A 24737-nucleotide genomic window follows, 5' to 3' on the forward strand; every position below is an offset into this window, starting at 1 on the left:
ATACGAATCTATTTAGTTATAGCCATTCGTAGCCCCCGGTAACAAAACAGAAACGGAAAATTCATGAATAATTAGATCCAAGTCGATCGGATATTGTAACTCACGTAGATGTATTTATTTTATTATATTGATTCAATAAGGTAGCATTGCCATACAGTTACGGACAAAACAATAAGACCACTGTGGGGTTGACATTTCTTTTTGCGTCAGTTCCACGTTATGGTTTAGACGATGTCATCTAACTGCGGACACAAGCAATGACATATATAGTATAAAAATAGGACCACATTGATAAGAATTTCGTTATTTCCCCAATTTTAGTAGTTAAAATACTATTGTATGTATATTCAACTTATCCGAAATATCGACAAATGTATTAAAGGTATATTTTTAGCGAATTCGTTGCAAGCTTATAGAGAAAAGGAAGTCGAAGATATTATTTTCGAAAAAATAAATGGTGAAAGAGGGAAAATCACTGCGAAACATTGCTCTCGTCTTCTAGAAAGAGCGACAAAATGTGTTCAATGTTCATGGTGATATGCATTTCACTATGGATACATTCAATACAGTAAAGAGTGTTACGGAAGATCTGAAATAGTCAGTGTATCCCAGAACTTCCTAGAGGAGGCTTGTGGAGCAGAAACATGTCGGTAAGAGCACCAGGCAACTCTTACTAGACCAGTAGATACCTGAAGACTCAACTGTAGTTTGCTGCAGAACAATTAAAGTGGTTAGTTCCGAAAATTTAGAGAAAATAGGACTTCTAGTCAGATGAGACAAACGTGTAAAATTAAATTGATGGGAAACGATTTATTCGAAGTTCAAAAAATTTTGAATGTTTGTCTCAATACATTCAAACATGATGGTTGAGGGTTGTTTCTCTTGGTACTTAGGTACCGCATCAAAGGAATTAGGACCAATATTTTCAAAATGAGATATTTGGAGAATGCATACTGTAACGTGCTCCGGTGGGGGTCAATTTAATTTATAATTCATTTCACAGTCAAAAAGGACAATAACAACAGGTACCTAACACATTAAAACACCTAATTGTCTTCAACTGAAGTACTCAGCTTTAGCGCCATCCTATATAAATAGAATACTAAGTCTCAATAAAGTTTTGCACAGCTGCTAGCGGCCAGTCGTAGGTTCGAGCAGCAGATAAAAGAAAACTATTAGGACTTCGTGCATCGTTATTCATTTGATAAGGTTCAGAGTGATGTCCCGAAGGAAAATAAAAACTGCTCTAAGCGTCATAAATACACAGACGAGGCGACAGGAGACGCGCCACAAAAATATTGACTATGGATTTTGTTCAACCTATTCTAAAGCTGTTGCCGTTGCCGCGTTGGAAAAGCTAGAACAAAATCCATAGTGAATTCAGGTTGACAGCATATATACCGATTTCTCTACTGCTTTCGATAAGATAAATCACCAGATAGCCATTGCCAAGTTCAATAGGCTTGGGTTCAATGGTTCTCTTCTGGCTTGGATCCAGTCATATCTGACTGGTCGTGACATGACTGTGAAAATTGGAGACTGCACAACCATGCCATTCAAAGTGACCTCTGGGGTCCCTCAGGGAAGTCATCTTGGACCCTTCATATTTTTACTCTATCTAAATGATTTAAACTTCACATTGGAATGCTTTAAGTTGTCATTCTCCGACGACTTCAAATTATTTCATCTAATCAAGGATCCTGAAGACACCGCTTTTTTGCAGACACAGTTGGATATTTTTTCAAATTGGTGTAACGTCAATAGGATGGTATTGATGAATCCTTCAAAATGTTCAGTTATCTCTTTTTCCCACAGACGCACGATAATAAATATGACTACAAGATTTCGCAAGCAATTCTCAAGCGAGAGTCATCCGTAAAAGACTTGGGGATTCTACTAGACTCTACTGAATGTTAAGGATCACATAGAATATACAATTTTCAAGGTCTCTAACTTACTGATGTTTATTTTTCGTGTTTCGAAGGACTTCGACGATATATACTGCTTAAAGGCACTTTACTGCTCTGGTTAGTTCGACGCTTGAATATGGCGCTGTTGTTTGGGCACCATATTACCAAATCGATATCCAGCGCATCGAAGCTATTCAACACAAAATTGTTCGTTTCGCTCTTGGTCGACTTCCTTGGAGAGATCCACTAAACCTCTCGAGTTACCAGGACCGCTGTCAACTGATTAATCTCGACCTGCTGTCCATTCGATGAGATGTCTCTAAAGCTGTTTTCATTGTTGATCTGCTACAATCACGAATTGATTGCTCAAATCTCCAACAATATGTGAACTTCAATATTTAACCTCGTAGTCTTCGATTTCATCTCATTTTAACAATAGCTTATGCCTGAACAAATTACAGGTATAATGAGCCATTTGCTAGTATGTGTCGTCTATTCAATCGTTGTTCTAATGTCTTTGATTTCCACTTGCCCCGAGAGGTTGCAAAGCGATAGTCCCATAATACCCTCTCATGTCAATAATATTGTCAGTGTTAGTTTGTATGCGTGAATATTGTACTCGTAGTATTAGTTATAGTGAATCTGTTATATGTATCATTTCAATGTTTGTAATCTGTTGGTGCAAAAGATGAGGAGGTTTTACGCCTGCTGGAGAGCGAGACTGAAATGATTTCAGCTCCAGCGGGCTTTTCCCTGCTCCCACATAAAACAATAAAACAACAATATAACAATATAGATTACGGGAAATTAACCTGGCAATGCAATGAAATTATTTGTGTTTGTACTTTTTGTCCGTAGTTTTGATTGTTTTGTTATTGGCGACCATATGTTCATTTTATCTAAAATTGAGGCTACTTTATGCCAAACTTTGTTCAAGTCTATATTACACAATCTGCATATTTGATATAAAATTTACTATTATTGTGGGAATTGATTGTAATTCAAAGGAGATTTTTATTAGCGTATTAGTTTGACTAGTTTGAAAAATAGCAGTGATCGATAATTTGCAAATTGAGTAGTGTAGTTGCAATGGAGCAAACAAAAGCAAAACACCATCGTTTCTAGAAGTATTTAAACTATGTGTATTAAAGTAACTTGTTGTGGAATGACAGAAAGAGCAGATTAAAACCTTACAAAACAAAAAGGTCCTCAGTATATTGGAAATGGATATCTCATTAAAGATGGATGAACTGACCTGACCATTAAATATAACGGTACCGCGTTTCTGTTGGAAAAGCATTTGCACTCCGGAACACAATTAAAACTACTTTTAGAAAAATAATAAAACAAGGTTGTCTTATTTAAAATGGCAAATGAAAAAGTATATCATGAAGAGTGTTTTTTCGCGGCTTGTGGTTTTCATAGTAGGACTTATTGACTCTCCAAAACAGGGTTTTGGATGCGTGGTACGAAGTTCTTGAACATACCCTTTTATTTTTACGATCACGACATTCATTTGCATTCACACATAAACAACGATCGTAATCCATAACAATAAATCAAGAAGTTAACATGGATTTTGGAAAAAAAAAACCTTTTTGGCGTAAAGTAGCCCCCCCCTGTGGGGGCGACTTTACGCCAATTTTTAGTTCTTTATATCTTATGTTGAATCTTGATTTTCCATGATGATTTTTCACTGACTTTGGAGGTACTTCTGCCATATGTAAAACACCAAACAGTTTCAAAGTTGCGTGATCGTAGTTCTTGAGTGTAATGTACAAAACGTTCTTTGAATTTTTCTTTCTTCAGTAAACACATGTTTCGTAAAATTCTAGCTTACTCTCCCTCCTCCATATGTCACAACATGCCCCATTTTGTCGTACCCCCTTCCCGTCCTAAAAGTGTCCCGTAATTTATGAATAACCCTTTGCATTTACAACTCATTCATTTTCTTAAGCAATCAGCCAATGGAACATCAACACAAACAATGATCGCGAAAGAAGACAAAGATGGTCTTTAAAAATAACAAAATTCAATTCGCCTTGTTTAAGAGGAACTCTGCTGATACTTACTACTCGGTTATTGATCGGAACTAGCCAAAATTGCCCAGAGAATCACTAGATGATAATTCCTGGGAGTAACTAATCACCCTTCAACGTATAATTTCTAGTAATCCCTAGTTGTTTATTGATCAATACTGGCGCCGGTCAGGCCCGAACGTAGATCGTAGAGAAGGAATGTTAGTCCGATATTTGTTTGATGGAGGTCGTGCACGATTCAAGATTTTAGGCGCACGGCCACCAGGAGACTCCATCCACCCCGTATTCCAAAATAAGTTAGGTGGTTCCTCCTCCCACTAATTATTCCCCTTCCCTTCCCCTCCACCACACATTTCAAAATATGTTAACACGAAGAAAACTTTGAGCTCACGCTGATTAGCTAATTAAATACTATATTTTTGTTTGTTTCAAGTGTGTCGGAGTGTCGCAGTCGTGCACTTAGATATACTTACCAGGTGTAAAAATAATGTAACAGACAGTTCCATAATATTATATTGAAAGTAACCAGTTATTAAATCATAGTTTGGGTCAAGGAGAAAGGTACAATCGCACCACAGCACAGTGGAGTATTTGACCGAAAAAGCTGGCCGAAAGTCAAGTTTTCAAAAACCGTTATCAAGGACATTATATTATATCATGATATTCCCTAGTAATTTCTGCATTAGATGGCAACCACGTTGCGTGTATTTACTAAAGTTTGGCAACGCCGTTAACTGTCAAAGGTAGGGGTTTTTAATACCCCAGGCTGATTAAAAGTTGCGCGTGGAAGCAAAATCTTCCAAATATTATTTATTCGAACTGTTTCGACTCAAATATCCTATGTTTTGAATAAACCAAGGTCAGGGTCATATTTTGGTGTAGATGGATCCATAGACTCTAAAAAATATTAGTCTTATTAAACTTAAATACAAAGAAGAAAAAATCCGCCATTTTCTCACTTTTCAAAATTGAAAAAGTTCATGTTCCCAATCCGTCCCAGTGAAAACTCTTGTTCCCTGATTAAGTTTAACCCAAATACTACTAGATCGGCGAAAAAAAACTTGCACATAATTGCTCCAATTTGAATGCGAGATATTTGAAAATTTGCCATTTTTGACATTTTTCCTCGTTGTATTACATTGTCCGTGCGCAGTTCAAACATTCACAAGGATATTTTTTCGAGATAATGTGTAATTCTTGGCAAGATGTAGGTTTAGTTAGCTGGGAAACGAAATGATGGTTTTATTGAATCAGAGCGCATCAAAGTGCTTCGGCACCTGCTGATACATTTCAAAACACAGTTCAAGCAACATATGTAGTTCAATTCTGCACGAAAACAAATCGATTCGAAGCACTTTGAAGCGCTCTGGTTCAATAAAACCATCATTTTGTTTCCCAGCTAACTAAATCTTAATCTTGCCAAGAATCACACATTATTTCGAAAAGAAATATCCTTGTAAAAGTTTGCACTTAGCACGGACAATGTAATAAAACGAGGAAAAATGTCAAAAATATCTAATTTTTCGAATAGCTCACATTCAAAATGGAGCAATTATGCGCAAGTTTCTTTTCGCCGATCTACTAGTATTTGGGTTAAACTTAATCAGGGCACAAGAGTTTTCACTGGGACGGATTGAGAACATGAACTTTTTCAATTTTGAGTAGTAAGAAAATGGCGGATTTTTTTTATTTGTATTTAAGTTTAATAAGACTAATATTTTTTCGAGTATATGGATCCATCTACACCAAAATATGACCCTGACCTTGTTTTATTAAAAATATAGGATACTTGAGTCGAAACAATTCGAATCACTAATGTTTGGAAAATTTTGTTTCCACGCGCAGATTTAAATCAGCCTAGAGTATTAAAAAACCCCTACCTTGGACAGTGAACAGCGTTGACAAACTTTAGTAAATACACGCAACGTGGTTGCCATCTAATGCAGAAATTACTAGGGAATATCATGATATAATATAATGTCCTTGATAACGGTTTTTGAAAATATGACTTTCGGCCAGCTTTTTCGGTCAAATACTCCTCTGTGCACAGGGTGGATTAACACAGATTTTTTTTGTTTTATTTCTGCATGCTTTCGAATCTAAAAACCATTTCAAGGCAGTTATCCAGGGAACTTTAGAGAAATAAACCATAGTCTCTGGGTTCCATTCATAACGGTTTCAAAAAACCGTTACGAGTTATAAATAAAATATTTCTTGTTGACCTCTACCTGCACTAAGTGTCTATCACCGATCTCAGAGAACCGACGTCGCCATCTGAACCTTAGATATCGACCTATCCGCACATGAACCGGGACCAACGGCTTTACTGGTATTGCCATGGAAGACGTGAGAGATTGAAATCCAGACTAACTGAAGTGAGAAGCAGTCACGCTTACCACCCAACTACCAACACCGTCATGCTACATTATTTCAACATATCCTGAAAGTATACCCGAATATACAGAACACGGTGTACAGCTGCCCTAAACACTTGAGATATCTGCCATAAATCTTATTCGCACTACACTTTTGTCGAAAGCAGTAGTGTGAAATAATAAAAGTCATATAAAGAAATTGTTCTGCGAACAAATTGTCGCTGTGTGTTCCAGCCGATCGCAAAAAGCATCCTCAAAGGTGTCGCCCGCGTTTGTAACTAGGGCTACTGCCGATAATAGTGTGATACAAAATGAAACTATTCGCACGAAATTCTTGGAATCATGCCTAATCGCTGGATATGGCTGATCAGAAAGCACTGTAATGATAGAATGTAGGAAACGCAACATCGAGGTTACTCTACCGTTTTGTTGAAATTCAATTTGCCGACAAAACACCATCCTGCCCTCAATGTGTTAACACTGTATGTTCGCTATTACCATGACCGCTATAAATTCTACATAGTGCACGATCTGACCACAGAGAAGGAAACGTAAATCAATAACTGCCTTTAATTACAAGTAAAAGTGGCGCAAATGGAAAAGTTGTTGTTGTTAAATATACCAGAACGATACAAAATTGTTTCTTAAAGATACAGTAATTCAGAAAAAAAACTCAATTTACGAATAACATTCTAACTTAGATGACGCTCCTTTACCTTTCTTTACCTTCTGCCAATTGTCACTTTTTATTTCTTCAGCGCATCAGAAATTTGAATTTTAATCTAGGTTAGGCGTAATCCGATGGGAATGAAGAAAGATTAAAAACAAAACGTGCGTCGTTTGCGTCACTTTTACTTCTCCAGATAGACAAACTAAATAAAAGTCGATGTGATGTTAATTACCTTATTTAATTTTTTTTACTTTACCTGCCACGAATCATGAAGTGAATCAAAACATCTCAGCTCATCATGACAGTTGGTTTCACCATCGTAACTTTAACGTGGCAATGGGAGTTGGTGATGCGGTGAGTAGGTACGGTTCGGAGAGCAACTTTGTGCAGGTTGGGGCAAACAATAGCCCAGTTTTTTTTTCTTCTCTCATTTGCAAGCTATGTTTTCGTTTCATGCATGACTTGTGTTTGCCAAGGGACTGTGCCGACGGACACAGTGCTTGAAGAAACTCTGAGATTTCCATGAGCAAGGTCTACACCGACGATGCCGGTCGCCGTTGCGGTCGTTGCGCTCGATTTCCCCTCCCAGTCAGGGTAGGTTTGGGAAATTGGGTCACAGGGGCATCCTCATGTCAGTTGGAAATAGTGCTTATTTACCTATTATTTATTTTGTGCTAGTACCTCTGCAAATGATTTGGTCGAAATGGTACAGGCAGGTGGTAACGTGCTCAAATCATTGGGTGTTGATCGATTTGTATAAATCGGAAACAGGTGTGATCTATGATTACCTTCATGAGGTGGTAGTTTTAAGGAGAAGCAGTATAATAGCAAATTTAATCTATTCAGGTGAAGTTTCTGTAGCAGATGTTCATTCATTGAACTGTTCCAAGTGCTATGTTCACTCGAAATAGGGACACCAAACAATCTAAAACTCAGTTTTTTTGACAATCTTAGATACAAACATTTTAAGGACATCTGCTTTTATGTTGATCTTTTCCTTTGTGTATAACGATTAAGAATGTCTTTTCAGGTGTGTGCGATTCATTGATGTTTTATAAAGTTATAATTCTGGGTCTCTTTTTATATTTTGATTATAGAGGTTTTAACCTTAGGAGCATTCGCCTCTTTGCCGGGTTAGAGAAATCTCTTAAGAAATATATCTAACCCTATGTGCGGGATTAGGAATTGAACCCAGGTGAGCTGCATACACGGAAATCGATTTATTAACTACGCTCTCTCCACCCCCATTCTGGGTCTCAGATTCCAAATATGAGATCTAGTCTAGTGTCTTATTTTTCACATAACCTATAACCTGAATGATATGTAGTACCTTTGGGAAAGTCTCTAGGCATGGTTGTCCTATATTTTAATAGTTATTTGAGATAGACGTGGGCCTTCTTCTTCAAACTTGTAAAACAATTTATTCCAAGTAATGAACAAAATCTATCGAATTCGTATTGCACTTTTAGAACATTTCATATGTAGTTGCGATCCCATAAACAATATTGCAAGAGAATTCAAAGCTGTTAACTTAAGCGATCATTATTTTGCTATTTCATGCGTTGCGTTGTTACGATGATTTTGACGGATTGCACGCTGACTTCATCATGTTTCACTGCTAATTATCGAATAAGAGTCGCTGAGGAAATGGTAAGTAAGAATTCTTACAATTCCGATTCATATTAGAACTCAAACAGCAAGATAGCCACTATTGCCGGCTGCCCAAATTACCATCGTTCACGGGGAAGGATAAAGGATAGGGTAGATGGGAAGAGTTGATGCTTCATCTAATTAACCCATTACAACCTAGCGTATAAAATTTCATATGCAAAACCATACACCATTTAATGCGTAGGGGAAGTGGGCCAATTCGGACCCCCAGCTGTTTCTCAGCTATGGTAATATTATGAAACGCGTATATATCATTTTCACGGCTGTCATGTAGCTTTGTTTTATCTCACAAAATGTTGCGGTTCTCAGTTTTCGTGTGCGCTTGGGACGAGTCGTTTTTTGGAAAAATGTGTAAGCCGAAAAACACAACAAATAATTAATTCAAGTTCACTGTCGTGATTTTGGATCTGTTCGATAATATCTTTTACTTCATATCTTGGTTTGAACGAGACTATCAATTGTTTTAGTTTAAGGGGTTATATCTACTTGAGTGGACCGAAAAATTCGAAAATTTTGTTTTTGTGTTTTCTTATTGTTCCTCCCCCAAGAATCTTGCTACAAATTTCAAAAGAATCCGACTATTAGAACTGAACTTACCGCACTAAGGAGCTGAAGGTGTCCTGCGACCTAAGTGACTCTTCAATTTTTATTAGTTCAGGGTTTTCTCCACAAGACCAAATCGTCGCTGTGGTGCTATTTTACGACAAGCGCCATTTAGCACATTTCGAGAAAAACGATTTTTAAAGTTTGAAATTGAATATCTTCAAACTTATAAATAATAGAAACACTTCATAGAAGACAATTGGTGCTTCTATCTATTCTGTATTAATCTCTCAAATATTACGAAGATCGGTTGACTATGTTGCGAGTTGTTACTGAAGATGTAAACAAAAGTCGCACTCACACGTATCATAGGTGTGTATTGATGACAAAATTTGTATGGCGTAATCGTGCATGGAAAATTTTCCATAGAAAAATATCATCAATTATTAACTTTTATTCATATCTTTGGCTTCATTCGGTCTATGAACAATCGGTAAGATGCATTTTGAAGGAAATGAGTCAGGGAATCTAGAAAAAATAGTTATTTAAGGTTACAGTGTTGCCAAATATGCTATACTTTCAGTTGTAAAGTTAAACTGCATCTTTTTCAAAATTCGTGTGTTTTTGTTTTGAAAATGATTATGCCATTCTGTTTCTTAGACAGTTTTACATAGAAAAACATCCTATACATCAAGATAGCTTGCGCCAAACCCCAATCACAGTTATTTTAAACAAAAATCATAGAATTTCTCAGTACGTTTCTCACTATATCTTAGTACCCAAGCAGAATGTCAAAATTCTGAAAACGCCACTTTGTAGAGATTTTTCAGACAAGTAATGTTACATATCTAACTCAGTTTACCCCAAAATGGCGTTTGTCATAAGATATCACAACAGCGACGAAATGCGCATATATTTAAATGCGTACCGAATGCTTGTTAATTCAGGAAGTCACTTTCGTCAGAATGTACATTAGTGTTAGTGCATTAATGACCTTTCGAAAAGTAAGTTGCTTGCAAAATGTGTTGGCGGATTCACGAAGAACAATAACGAGAGTTATAATAAACTCATTTCGAAAATTAGTCCAAAGATTCTTCCTGGGGGTGTTTTGCCAGTCGATATTGCATTTCGAAATTTCCATCGATTTGTTGCAAAAGAGAACGAAGCTAGAGGCTACGAAAGAGGGAAGAATGGCACTTTGTTAACATCAAAATGACATTCTTGGCACTACTGCGGCCTCCGAAGGTAGTCAGTATGTCCTCAGAATAGATGACGCTATGTAGGTCGAATATTACTCATTTTAACATTGCACAATATCGACACGAAACTTTAAACGCAATTATCTCAAAATCGTGTTTCTTCGAAAATGTCTTCGCGGTGACAACGATTACTCGGCATATACTAAACCGATCAATTTAAAACTTTCTCCGTTTCATTTCTTATTACAATGACTCCGTGAACGAAGGAATTTTTATTTTGAGTACGCTTCTAATTTTTACACAAAAAATACTAACATTATAAGTCATCTATACTCAAAAAATTCAGGAAAATTAGTACCATTTTGTAAAAACCTTCGTTCACGAAAGGCGTCCAGGCATGTACTAACCAATACATGTTAGTTGTTCCACTGCAGATAAGCCGTTCTTGATTTATCATTGTCACCGCGCATGAGGTTCAAAATAAGGTGATCCGTGGCAACAGTCATATCGCTGTCAATTTGCATGCTTTTGCTACATAAAAATTACTTCAAATATCTTTAAACATGTACTACAATATATGTAAAACAGTATTACAAAAAAAACTAATGATGAAATAAAAAGTCGCGAATTTACCTAATATTTGAAAAATCCAACTAGATATAACCCCTTAATTGGAGTGTGAATAATAGAATATGGGTTGGTCCAACTCGGAATTTTGCCGTATATACGATCTGATACACGATCGCGAAAAACCGTTAGAGAGGAAAGTATGTGCAGTCGGTCGAGCTTTCAGGAAAACATGTTTTCGCAAATCGGTTGACAGATTTCAACGTTATGGCTAATAACATATTTTTAGGTAATTTGGTCCAGCTCTTATTTTTTTATTTTAAATTAGCTACAAAGTTTTATATATCAAAGAAAACTTTGCATTTCACAATTCGAAATTTAGTGAAAATCAAATAGGAACAACTCAGGCCGAAATAGAAATTTATTTTTAATGCTAAATTCGATAAGATATGAGTGGTCCGAATTGGAACAAGGTTGGAGTAATTCGGACCTTTCATGTACTTTTGTGCAGAACCGTTGATACACAATACGGTTGTTCGGATTAATCACAAACCTTTTTTATAGCAGCCGTATTCGCGCAGCTTAAAACTGCAAGTATTATTTAATCATTAAATATTCTATCATTTAGTTCAGAATAATTCGCTTATATGAATAGTTTCTCCTTTTTCTAATCCTAACTGCTTTCAGCTTTTCCTTCAATCACCGAAATCTGTATAAATTCAATCAAATTGGGTTTTTCTAAATTATATTCTTTTCTTATTTTTTACTTACAGGTACCGAACTGCAACGTACAGGGATACCACGAGGTGAGTCTTTGTACTTATCGTTTCAGAAATCACGGACTTCGTACAGCAAATATAATTCACCTATCGGACACAAAATGTTATAGTTGTAAGCCGATTCACCTAAATATTATAACTCTGTTTTACTTTCAATCTAAACGTATCGTTCGCTATATACAGCTATAATTCAACTGCCTTCAAACGCTTTAATTTATATAATTTCAATCCGAAAACTTTTGAGCCACTTTCATCAATTTTTACTTTTTGTTTACCATCTAACTCTTTCTATGCTAAAAACCCCGGCGTAAAAAAGCGTTTGCAAATGCCGTGTCAAATAAACGTTTTATGAAAAAAAAACTCTTTCTATGCTCCCTTTTGACAATTATGATTTTCCGTTTCTCGCTTCCCAGCGACCTCTGACATTTCGAATCAAGATAGTGCACCAAACAGGTATGCGCAAAGTGCCCTGCGTTGCTTACAACGGTAAAAGATCGGGAAAAGTCGCCTTAGAAAAAAATGTGCGCAATTGATCAGGCTTTTAGCAAAAAAAGATTTATTTGTGGATCGGCTGACTCATTCCAGTTCTATAGCTCATAAACCCTTACTAGGTCCCAATTGGACCAGTTTTCCTTATTTACGGTAGAATTCGATATCTGACTGCTTTATTATTAGCCTAATGGAAATACTACACCTCGTATTTCTTTGTAAGATAAGACAGCTGTCGATTTTTTGTCATTTTATTTATATTTTGAAACCGTGTATTGTTGAGGCAAATGTACTGAAATGTAAGCAACATATTTAAATGAATTTTATTGTTGGATTTAGTGCTAATAATTCTACTATAAGATAAAACGTGTTCACAGGCGTAGAAAAATTGTTGTCTATCAGAAAATCCAATGCAATATGGCTACATCCGCATATGACGTAGCATTTTTCGAGTGATTTTTAACACCCCCCTGCCCCATCGTAGCATTTCGTCACAAACCTTGACATAGCTTGACGGCAACGCTTCCACCCTTCTCTCCCTAAAGCTGAGTTTGTATTGTTCGAAAACTAACAAAGAAAAAAACGTCATTTTTAACTGCGCACATGTTCAAGAATTTTACATTATAATTTGAAAACTTGAAAGTTGGAAAAAATAAACGACGAAGCATGAACCATTCAGTACAGGAACCACACAATTTGCTCACACTTCGATTTTGGAATCAAATATAAGGAAACGAATTACGAATTGAAAATTGGCTTCTCTCAAATCAACTCCTATTACCCCTAAAAAATCTACGTAGCATGACATGACCCCCTATCCCCTTGTCGTCACACATCATCACAAAATAAAACTCCCCCGTCCCTCATATAATGCTACGTCATTTATGGATGGATCCTAAACCGCTAGTCCTGCGTGATGTTCCGCAAGAAAAAAAGTTCTGAGTAAGCTGATGAGAATTAAGGAAATCGAAACTTGGTAAGACTTAGCAAACCAATGCATTAAGCAATATGCTATATTTCTCCATAGTGGAGAAAAATTCAGGTAAAAACTATTTTTTCTCTATTAAGGAGAAAATTGTTTGAAACCATCTTTGCGTGTGAAGAGCACAAAACCAATAACTAACTTTGTTATGGAATTCGCGTTTCGAATTCGTTACTAAGTTAGTGTCGGATTCTGATGAAACGAAGTCGAAACGCAAATCTAAAAGACTAATTCTGCAAAATAAATTCAGTAGGCATTACCTCGACCGGTAAATACTTCGAGTGGGTAGTAATTGAAAATTTTTCAAATTGGTTTGCAGTTCAATGAGCTATGTATCTTTGAACACGGTAAAATTTTTCGTAATTTTTCAAGGTATATACTCCAAACCTTACTCACTCCTAAAGAATGTTCGGTTTTTATGCCAAAACGGAAAAATTTGCCGACTTTTGTATAAATATAAATTAAGAAATTTTCAAACCGATTGATTGCACATCTGTACTAAAAACATTTCTCAGAAGATGTCGATTTGGTGGACTACACATGTACAGTAGACTGGTTCAATTTTTGACTTTTAGCTCCACCAGGCTTTTCTGATTCCTTTCATGGTCCTTAGTAATTGTGCAAATGTTGGTACCGATCGGTTGTGTCTACGGACCCTCCAAAAATTTCAAAGTTTATATGGAAATTAGTATGGAAAATCGATGAACATCGAAAATAAATTCTTAAAAAATCACGTCATCAATCAATTGATGAGGACACTATATAATTCTTAAGGTACACTCAGGTTTTTTTTACGCGGGGGATACGAGCCGCGTAAATGAAAACCGCGTAAATGAAAACCGCGTAAATTTCAAAATCCGCGTAAATGAAAACCGCGTAAATTTCAAAATCCGCGTAAATGAAAACCGCGTAAATTTCAAAATCCGCGTAAATGAAAACCGCGTAAATTTCAAAATCCGCGTAAATGAAAACCGCGTAAATTTCAAAATCCGCGTAAATGAAGACCACTTAAATTTAAGAATCCGCGATAAAGGGAACCTCATTGATGGATACCGCGTAAATTCCAAAATCCGCGTAAATGAAAACCGCGTAAATTTCAAAAACCGCGTAAATGAAAACCGCGTAAATTTCAAAATCCGCGTAAATGAAAACCGCGTAAATTTCAAAATCCGCGTAAATGAAAACCGCGTAAATTTCAAAATCCGCGTAAAAAAAAACCGCGTAAAAAAATACCGCGCAAAAAAAAACCGCGTAAAAAAAAACTTGAGTGTATTCTACTACTGAACACATTCGTGGAACATTAAAAGTTCATGAAAATTCGATGAGAAAAGTTATTAACTAAAGAAGCAGCATGACTCCAAAATAAGTGGATTTTATTATTAATCAAAGCAACCCTGTTTGAATAGCTGTATCTGCCATTCGCGAGCGGTGGGTGGCAAGTCTAATTTACACTGGTATAACGATGTAGCTATTCAAACAGAGTTGCTATGGTTACTAATAAAATCCACTTGTTTTGAAGTCATACTGCTTCTTTTGTTAATAACTTTTCTCAACGAATTTTCATAAACTTGCAATGTTCCCCGAATGTGTTCAGTAGAAGAATACCTTTAGAAATATACAGTGTTCTGATTAATTGAATGATGAGGTGATTTTTTAAGAATTTATTTTCAATGTTAACCGATTTTCCATACAAACTTTCATATAAACTCGGAATTTTTTGGAGGGTCCGTAGACACAACCAATCGGTACCAAAATTTGCACAATTACTATGGACCATGAAAGGAATCAGAAAAGCCTGGTGGTGCTAAAAGTCAAAAATTGAACCAGTCTAATGTACAGCCTCAACTTGTTTGATGTTTCTTGTTGAACATATGGTCAAGGCTCCGAAAATCAGAACGCAGCCATATAAATTACAGCATCGTTTGGTTAAAGCTTACCAAATAGTTTAGGCCGGTTTAAAAGTTAGTCCGGCTTAAAAATAGTTAGTACGCGTTTGAGCTTACGGGTATGAGTCTACTTTTTCAAATGTATTGTGAAAACCTTAAAGTTTTATTTATTTTTGGGAAAACACAGTTAATCTTATGTAACGTGACAGATGTTTTCAAGTTTGATTAAAATAATAAATGGTGACCTTCTTCGATTCTGATCGAACATTTTACGTTTCATCTATATGGAAGATTAAGTATCGCGTTGTTAAACAAACAATTTTTATTCAAAAGTAATATTTAAAAAGGGCGTATGAGATATTGAATATACTACTTGCAAAATATATTGTTCGAAAATCGACATTTGTGCAGCAAAACTATATGATAGCGAGTTCTAGCGAATTAATTGTTCTGTGTGAATATTTTTGGTGAAATTTTTCAAATAAAAGACAAAAAGAAGTTGAAAAATACAATTACAAAAAACAGTGACTTTTTTTTGTTAACGCAAGCTTAACAATAGAAGAAACAGTGATTGCATTATTAAGAAGTTATTAGTAAGAAGACATTTTTCACAACGACTTTAAGTATGTTTCTAAATTTCCTTATATTTTCCAGTCATAAGTATAATTTTCTTATACACTATTAATACTAAATATCATTTCGAAGCAAAAAGCTCTTAAGAAAATTTTTCCAATATGTGTTGTTTTTTTCAACAACAATATTTGGTAGTGAAAATAATAATTTTAATTTTAATAAGTTACTCACAAATACCAAACGCTAAAAACCATAACGCGTTTAAAATTTAAATAAATAAAAAAGATATAAAATATAATTGCATTGTGGAGAAAATAACAATAAATGATTTTAGCATAAGCATAAGAGATCGCCCGTAGTTGGTACTCCGTTATTGACCAGAACCAAATTAGTTTGCAAAATGTTCATTGGAACAACATGCTTGGGAATAACCTGATGAGCCACATTGTACAATCTATATTGATCCCTGCATGCTGATCAATACCGACGATGGCCACGTCCGAATGCAGATCTTCTGGGAATGGAAGGAATGTTAGTCCGATACATTATGCTACTAGAGACCGAGAAATCCTCTGCCTTTCCACATGTATCACGGGAAGGTGAGAGTTGTTAGTAAGTGTGCCAATAGCGTTATCATGTAATAATTGCTCTGGGCAGCCGGCTGCCGAGAATTTGGGAAATTTATCATTTGTTGTATTAATACGACGATTAGCAAAATAAGTAAATTGAGCTCCGGATAGCTGGCTACAAGGAGCATTGCTTATATTGTTAAATAATATTCAATCACGCGACGATTTTTTTCGTGGTTTCTATCGTGCCGGTGCTGATTTTACCCGGTGATCTTTTGAATAAAATGCGGAATCTTATACACAAGATATTTGACTGAGTCTTTATTTTTTTCTTGTGTCGAGTCTTGTAGATAGTTGGAATTGCACATGTGAAAATAACAATAAATGATTTTATAACAAAAACTTAAAACATATTTAAAAAATCTTTTAATTTTTAATTTTAATTTAATGTTTTTCTGTAAATAGTTTAGTTGTAGGAGTGTTCAAAATGTTTTGCAATTTAAAATGCTCATGAAAAACTGTCCTTCAAAATGCAGATGTTTTAAGTTCTTTTAGATTTTCTTTCGACATAATGTGTAACTTCGTGAAATTACGATCTTTTTATAAGTTATTCACGTTTGTTCAACAAAAGCAATATGGTTTTCAAAATAAGGTCGAATATTCCCGTTAATGCTCAGTTCCCAGATCAAGGATGATTTGTGTACGATTGTCTCGATATCCTTATTTCAATAAACATATAGAACTGTAACGTGACAGATTCTGACTGTAACGTGACAGATCATTGAGAATACTCCATAAAACCGAAAAAAAAGTTTTTCTTCAGGAAAACTATATTTCAAACTCTTCTTTGATTTCCAAGCTTCAACTTAAAACTGTGTTCACGCAAATTTAGGGGCCAACGGAACAGACTTTTTCAATTTAGTCAGGCAACCTCCAAACTCACTGTGAAAATTGTGTAACGTGACAGACGTATCAAAATTACAATAAAGCGAAAACCGTTCATGATAGAAAATAACTTTCTGTAGAAAAAATGTGCGGCTTAGTGACCTTAATAATGTTCAATTGTGATAGAATCTGATTTTATAGTTTTAGCAGAGTTATCTTATGAAATATGCGTAAAATTGTAACGTGACAGACAGAAATATGATAAGAAAATGGTGTCTTCGGAGAAGTTATGGACAATGCTATTCTCAACATCTCTTCTAAAGGTACTAACTATGTTGATTTTTACCCAAAAGTTACTTAGTTTTAGTCCAATAGTATACATTTTTCCTCGGTAAATCCAAGAGAATAGTTTACTGTGCTATCAACATCACTTAAACCCAAAACAACTGAAGAACCTATTTTCTAAAGGAATTTATAAAAAAGAAGAGCAAAATCGGATATTTTTCACTCCAACATCATCTCGCCCAATGTTTATTTGATATAGCATATTTGGGCTTGGCAGCAACTAAGGACAACTCGCGGTATCTCTTGTACGACACTTAAAATATTTACATATTAAGGAAAACAATATTTTATCATGCCATTTCATGTTATCTTCAAGCGATTACTATTCAGTATTATCTTCAACTTGTTATTAGAAATAATTACCACAGAAAAGACCAGGTATTGCTCCAGACAAATCACTCTGCAAATCCGCATAGTTTAAAACTTCGACAATAAAAACTCACATTTTCACATGAAAAGTTGTTAACACTAGCGCAACCACATCGGATGAAAAAAACGCGCTATTGCTCCAAACAAATAAATCTGCCAGATGCTGAGCTAATTAGTTTATCACGGTTTCCCTTTTATGTATACGACATCGTTATTATTTTTCTTGGTAATGGAGTGTAAATTTTAACACTTCTTTTTAAGCACACGAATGTTAAATATTGCCGTCACCTTCTCCGACAAGAAAAAGTATAATCAGTTAAATCTGGTCGGAAAAACTATTCTCACGCTACCTAAGAAGATAGAGAATGTTGCGACTCATCTAATTCTGGAAAAGTTGGACATCAGATAAACTCCTCGCATGAATGAATGAGAATTACGATACCTGATATAGAGGCTTATGCACTCATTCGTAATCCAATGGAATAAAATTCCAATGAAATCTATTTGAATTGGAATAGAGCAATTTTTTCCTGAAGTCCTCCAGAGCTGTCTAATCAACGGACAGTCAAACAGTACAGATTGAATAAAAAGCAAGCGATACATACCTGGTAATAACTCTCATAGTTGATGTCGTTGTCTAGCAGATTATCCACGGAGTGGTTCTTCATGGACATGAACCTGCCACCGCCCGGTCCGGCAATGCCCCCACCACCATTCAAATGTTCACTGTAACTTTGGAAACCGTTGAGATTATTGCTCGCAAAGTTGTTGTTGAAGTGCCGCAGCCCATTGCTGTGGATCCCCGAGTGGCTAGGACTACTGGAACTGTTGTTGTTACTGCTACTATTAATTAAGTTGTTTCCTATGCTGTGACTGCTATTTACACTGCTGCCGTTGTTCAACTTGCCGTTCCGCGTCCGATACCTGTTGAGCCCATTTTCGAACATGAAAGCACCGGTGCTGAAATCGTCCATCGATTTGGACCTCGACCGACTCGTCGAGTTGAGATGGAAGAATGTCGGTTGTTTTTGCAAACGAGGATGCAAAAACTGAGTACCACCTCCGGGTGCACTTCCACCAGCAGCATGCTGCGCCGTCGAATGTCGCCTATGTATCGGGGTAAAATTGTTTTGTTGGCGATTGTGAATTTCGAAACGAATTCGCGACGGGTGAAATTCAGAACTCGAGATTTTCTAAGTTACATGTACATTCCTATATAACCACATCGCCCGATAGTAACGGCAAGCCGTTTAAATATGGCACACTTTACTGAGTGCATATCAAAGCAAAAATCTTTGGGACATTTCTGGTGCAGCTAACAGTCTGCCAGCATCGAACTTCCCGCATGAATGGCCAATGCAGCGCATGCAAATTAACGGTACGGGCAACTTTTCTTACCGCGCACGATGTGCGCGGTTTGAATTGGAATTTCTCTTTGCGACATACTATCACAAACTGTCAGTTATGTTGAAAGCAACATTAGTTAATTCGAGATTCGATTGCGTATGTATTCCAGTGCATAACTACATAAAAGAAATGGAAATTACTCGGAAACTGAGTGTCAGTTCAGAGCAACGGCTTTTGCACTCCCACCGATACTGATTGACGACCTTGAGTCAAACGGAATCCAGGTGGTGAAGGTTTGCAGTTTCATGAAAATGAAAATTACTGTTTTACTATCGTGACATGTCTGTTTTCCAGTGCCACATTGGGATTTATAAATATATTGTATTTTTACTGTTATATATTTTACTGCATCGATTTTGTTGGCTCTTTTCGGCAGACTAAGAGAAATGAAAGCAATGAAATTGAAAGACGGGTAGGTATTCTAGAGCGAATCAGTTATAAACTTAGAACGGAAAACTAGGACTAGGCAGGCTCATATGGACATGGAAATGTGAAGAATCCTTTGCCTTCTGCTAAGTAGGAGTTGGGCGTTGCACCCAAGTCTACCGCATGGTTTATGGTAGAACATAACTCATCATCATGTTTTACCGTTTTGTATATTGCGTAGACAAAAGGGGACACCATTAAGTTTTTTCGGCGGGTCGACATGTAATTAGGCTTAAATGGTACGTTCCCCAAGTTGAGCGGAGATTTGTGCCTTGTTATGGGGAAAAAACCGATTACCCTACAATCTGGAAAGGTAATTCAAATAGATAATTTGAAGGATGGCCGAAAAGTTGAACTCTTCGACAATATTTTGGGTAATAGCTATTTTATAAAAAATTATCAGTTTTTCGCAGTTAATGAAAATGTTGTAAGGAGAACGAATATTGTCATGATGAGCAATAAATTGTTCTGCACGAATAAAATATGCACATACGAAAAACATTTTTCTTAAAAACAAAAAATATGTTAAAAAATTAAATTAAAGTAGGTCCCATTTTTTAAATCTTTTATCTTTTGTGAGCTAAAATTTAATGCGAAAGGAATTTTAAATGTACTTTAAATGAAGAAACGCTTTGCAAAAAAGTTTTTCTGGTGATAACTTTAAGCATGTTTGCAAGTTTCATGCAAATTGACCAACAAAACTAGGACTAGTTTATCATAAAATAAGAATGTTAATGTCATTTCAAATCAAAATGTATTTAATTAAATTTTTTCAAAATAAGATAGTTTTCGAGATACACTAAAACTCACATTTACGAATTATTTTTGACGTAATATTCGATATATGTAACTTTTTTACGAACTAAATTCGAAATTACCAACTCAGTTCGTAATAAAAAGTTTGAGTATGCACAGTCTAGTATAAAGTTGTAAACACTAACATATTCTTACCTAACTGTTACTAATAAAAGTTGGATATTTTAGGAATTGGGTTGACGAGTGCATGACAGAAATCGATGTTTGAAGCCATCTTGAAATCCAAGATGGCGTCTTCCAGTTTATAGGCTCTATAACCTCAACAATATGAGGATTTTCTAAATGTTAACGACTAGATGACGGAAATCGATGCCTGAAACCAATTTGAAATTCAAGATGGTGACTTCCGGTTTAAAAAAATTCTCTATAATTTTAACAATACGGGTATTTTTGGAATAGGATTGACGAGTACATGGCGTAGATTTAAAAATCCAAGATGGCGACTACCGGTGTAGATAAATTCTGTAAAACCTCAACAATATGGGTTCTTCCGCATGGGGTTAACAGGTACATGTTTTGGAAAGTTTTGCTTAGCCGGAAGGTGCTATCATTTCAAATGACATCACTCATCGATTTCCGTCATCTACTCGTCAAGCCCTATTCAAAAATACTCTCATGGTTACGGTTACACAAACTTTCGCTCAACTAGATGTCGCCATCTTTGATTCCTAAATGATACCAATCTAACATTTCCATCATCGACTCGTCAGGTCCTTTTCAACAATATCCATTAGGGATCATCCATAAATGACGTAGCATTATATGGGGGAGGGGGGTGTTTTGTATTTTGTGATTATGTGTGACGACAGGGAGTAGGGGGCCATTTCATGCTACGTAGCTTTACCCGTTTCATCTAACTAACATCGTTTTTTTTGTTTTTTTTTTAATTTTTTACGGGGTTAGGGGGAGGGGGAGGTTAGGCTTACCGTCAAGCTACGTAATTACCAGGGGGAGGGGTTTGGGGGTTTGTGACGAAATGCTACTATGGGGAAGGGGTGTTAAAAACACTAAAAAATGCTACGTCATTTATGGATGATCCCTTATTGCAGTTATCGAAAATATTGCTTAACTGGAATTCGGCATCTTGGGTTTCAAAAAAGTTACAAATATCCATTTTCTTTATCTACTTGCCAAGTGCGTTCCAGATATAACCATATTTTTGTGGTTATTTAGTACAGCGAATGCCTGTTTTTATCAACCCCTTTTTTTAGGCTGACAAAATAGGAACAATCAATTAATCAATCGAAGCTGTTAAAATACTCTGTGTAGTCCCTAGACATAGCCTCATAACCCTTTCTGATTATTTAGTATAAATTTCTCTTAAGAGGGGGTTGCAGTGTAAAATTCAAAAACTGATATTTTTATTTTTGCGCATTTTGCAACGTTGAGATAAGAAAAATATGGTCAAAAAAGGTTTTATTCGTATTCGACTTGAAGGCTGATGAGCTTGGGTAATAAAGCTGATAAAATCGGGGTAGGCAAAATCGGGGGCTGATAAATTGGGTGTTCACTGTACACAGCTCAACTGGCCATCTCGAATTTGAAAAAGGTTCCAATTATCCATTTTCATCATCTATATGCCAACCCCGTTCCAAAAACATCCATATTGTTAGGGATATTGAGAATAATTGCATTGCAGAACCGGAAATCGTCATATAGAATTTCAAAATGGCGCAAAACAGCCTGCTTGTTAAGTTCGTTCCAAAATACCCATATCGTTTGGATTATAAAGAATATTACTCAACCGGAAGTGGCCATCTTAGTTTTCAAAATGGTTCCAATAGTCCAGTTTATTGCTATTGCTAGTGTTTCCGAGTGACTAGAAAATCATCATCTTAGATTTCAAAATGTCGCAAAACATCCATTTTCACGATCTGATTAGGAAGTCCGCTCCAAAAATACCCATATTATTGCAATTATCGAGAATATTGATCAACCGGAATTTGCCATCTTGGGTTTCAAAAAGGTTCCAACTATTCATTTTCATCATCTACTTGTCAAGCACATTCCAAAAATACACATATTGATAGGATAATCGAAAAAATTACTGAACCGAAAGTAATTTATTTTCATCAAATAGCTCCGAATATTGCTAGGTTGTCAAAAAGCAAGCTGTTGGAACATTCATGTGCTTTTTTCTATTGTTTTAAGGTTCAACTGAGAACATCTCAATCAGTGCCCATCCTGGAAAACGAAAAAAGCAGTTTTTTCTCATACCGTCGGGAAAATATGAAGCCATGAAGCCTTTTCTAACAGTGTGAGAAAAAACTGTATTTTTCGTTTTTCAAGATGGCCGCTTTTCCAAGCTTTCTCAGTTGAACCTTAAGATGGAGAAACACGAATAACTTATGAAATGGTCGTAATAAAATAGTTTTTGTTGAAACAAAATTTAAAATATCTCAAAATCTATTACATTTTCCAAAAAAATGTATTAGTATTTTGATTTGCAATTGGATTTAGATTCATATTCATCAGGAAGTTGTATTGTTGATTGCAAATGATACAAAATATGTTAAAAGTTGTTAAGAAAACTATATTTTTGATAGCTTCTCCATGATCCAAAAACACTAAGCAAATTTTTTTTTCGTGTTTAAAACGATACACATTTGATTGTTGCCAGTTCATGATGGAGGAATGCGAATAACTTATAAAACATTTTGGTGGATTTTAGTTAAATGTATTTTGATTCGAAATGACATTTGGAATCATATTTTATAAGTAAATTGTAGTTTTTGCTGTGAATTTACATGAAATTTAAAAACATGTTTTCGTTAGTCATTTTTTAATGATAAAATGATCCATGATACAATTGCATTTAAATGATTCTCTTTCTCTTAAGATTTTTGTTAACAAAAATTTTAATAATGGTTTCTTTGTAATTTAATTTAAATTTTTTTTTTGTGGTTGTAAAAAGCGTCTTTTTTCAGCGTATATCTTTTCGTGCAGAAATATTTATTCCCTGTCATTCTTTCTCGGATAGTTTTGCTGTTTAAAATTCTGTAATCGAAAAGATTTTTTGGAAAATGCTACGAAAAAACTTCAACGCCCTTAAAAAATTGTCCTTGAGTCAAAATGATATCATTGACTGTGGAAAATGTCTAGTCTTCCATGCCGGTGAAACGTGTAAAGTTTTATCAGAATTGAGGAGCGATCCAGAAGATTTTCGGACAGAACTTCGTACAATTCCTCGGATCTAATAATTTAATATCGAATCAAGCTTTTTTTCACTGCGGCGTACAGTAAAACATGGCGAACCTGTATGCGAGAAGATTTTCAGTAGTATCATGTCAGCAAACATCCCAGTAGGATGATGAAACAAATCCTGGATGCCAAGAACAGTACAAGGAAACCGTACAAGCATGTTGTTATCGAGTAAGACGGTAGAATATTGACGGGACTTTGGACAAATATCCGCTTAAAATTTGATTTGCGTAACACCTTTTAATAAAGCTTCAAATTTGTCTATGCATTTAAATTCGCTCACGGGGCGGGCATAGCGTAGTTGGTAAATTTATTTCCTTGTACGCAGCTCATCTGGGTCCAATTCCCAACCCCAACATGAGGTTGGAGATTTTTCAAAAAGATTTTTCTAACCCGAAAAAAGACGCGAATGACCCTAAGGTGAACACCTCTATAGTTGAAATAAATGAAAACATTCACAAGCTGGAGGTTTGGCAAGGCATATGCAGTTGTGGAAAGAAGACCAAGATTTTCTTCACTGGAGTATTTATGAAACGACAACCTATAAGGAAGAGTGTCTTCAGAGGAGGACTTTTCTATCTGTTCAATCACACGGTTGCCATTACAGCCGGGATGTTATAGAAAATGTTAAAATATTCGGATGAAGCTGACGAAGTTTTTGATTCATTCCCCAAAGCATGATAAACAAACCCATTCTGTACAGTCCAATTCTAAATGAATCAGACTTTAAATCCAGTGGAACTGACATAACTATGTTTGACAAGGATGGTATTTTTTAATTCCTGCGGCATGGCATGAACAAACTTTCCGTCGCTCTAATTATTGATTTCTAAATTCTTAAAGAACAAGTCCGTTTAATTTTCAAAACCGCAACACACACAAGCTTGTCAATTTAAAGTACGCTTCAAAAACATTTTAATCAGCTCTTAGTTTTAGTATGGAAAACAGGTCATTTTTTATGTGTATGTTTTTTAGCAATTCGTCGCTGTGGTGCTATCCAATGACGATCGCCATTTTGGGGTAATCTGATTTAGAT

The 24737-nt window shown here is 35.7% G+C and overlaps 2 protein-coding genes across 4 annotated transcripts in view; one reads left to right on the plus strand and one right to left on the minus strand.

Annotated features, from left to right (window-relative positions):
* Nucleotides 1–24737, plus strand: part of LOC131690262 (uncharacterized) — a 148140-nt gene that overhangs the window by 53630 nt on the left and 69773 nt on the right. Inside the window, exon 3 of the mRNA XM_058975893.1 lies at nt 11748–11780. Within this exon, the coding sequence (XP_058831876.1) occupies nt 11748–11780 (33 nt within the window). The remainder of the gene's footprint in view (nt 1–11747; nt 11781–24737) is intronic.
* The window catches only part of LOC131690261 (WD repeat-containing protein 47), a 253294-nt gene that overhangs the window by 28754 nt on the left and 199803 nt on the right, over nt 1–24737 (minus strand). The gene's annotated exons all lie outside the window — the stretch shown is intronic.

Source organism: Topomyia yanbarensis, chromosome 3 (genome assembly GCF_030247195.1).
Source record: "Topomyia yanbarensis strain Yona2022 chromosome 3, ASM3024719v1, whole genome shotgun sequence".
Taxonomy (NCBI): Eukaryota; Metazoa; Arthropoda; class Insecta; order Diptera; family Culicidae; genus Topomyia; species Topomyia yanbarensis.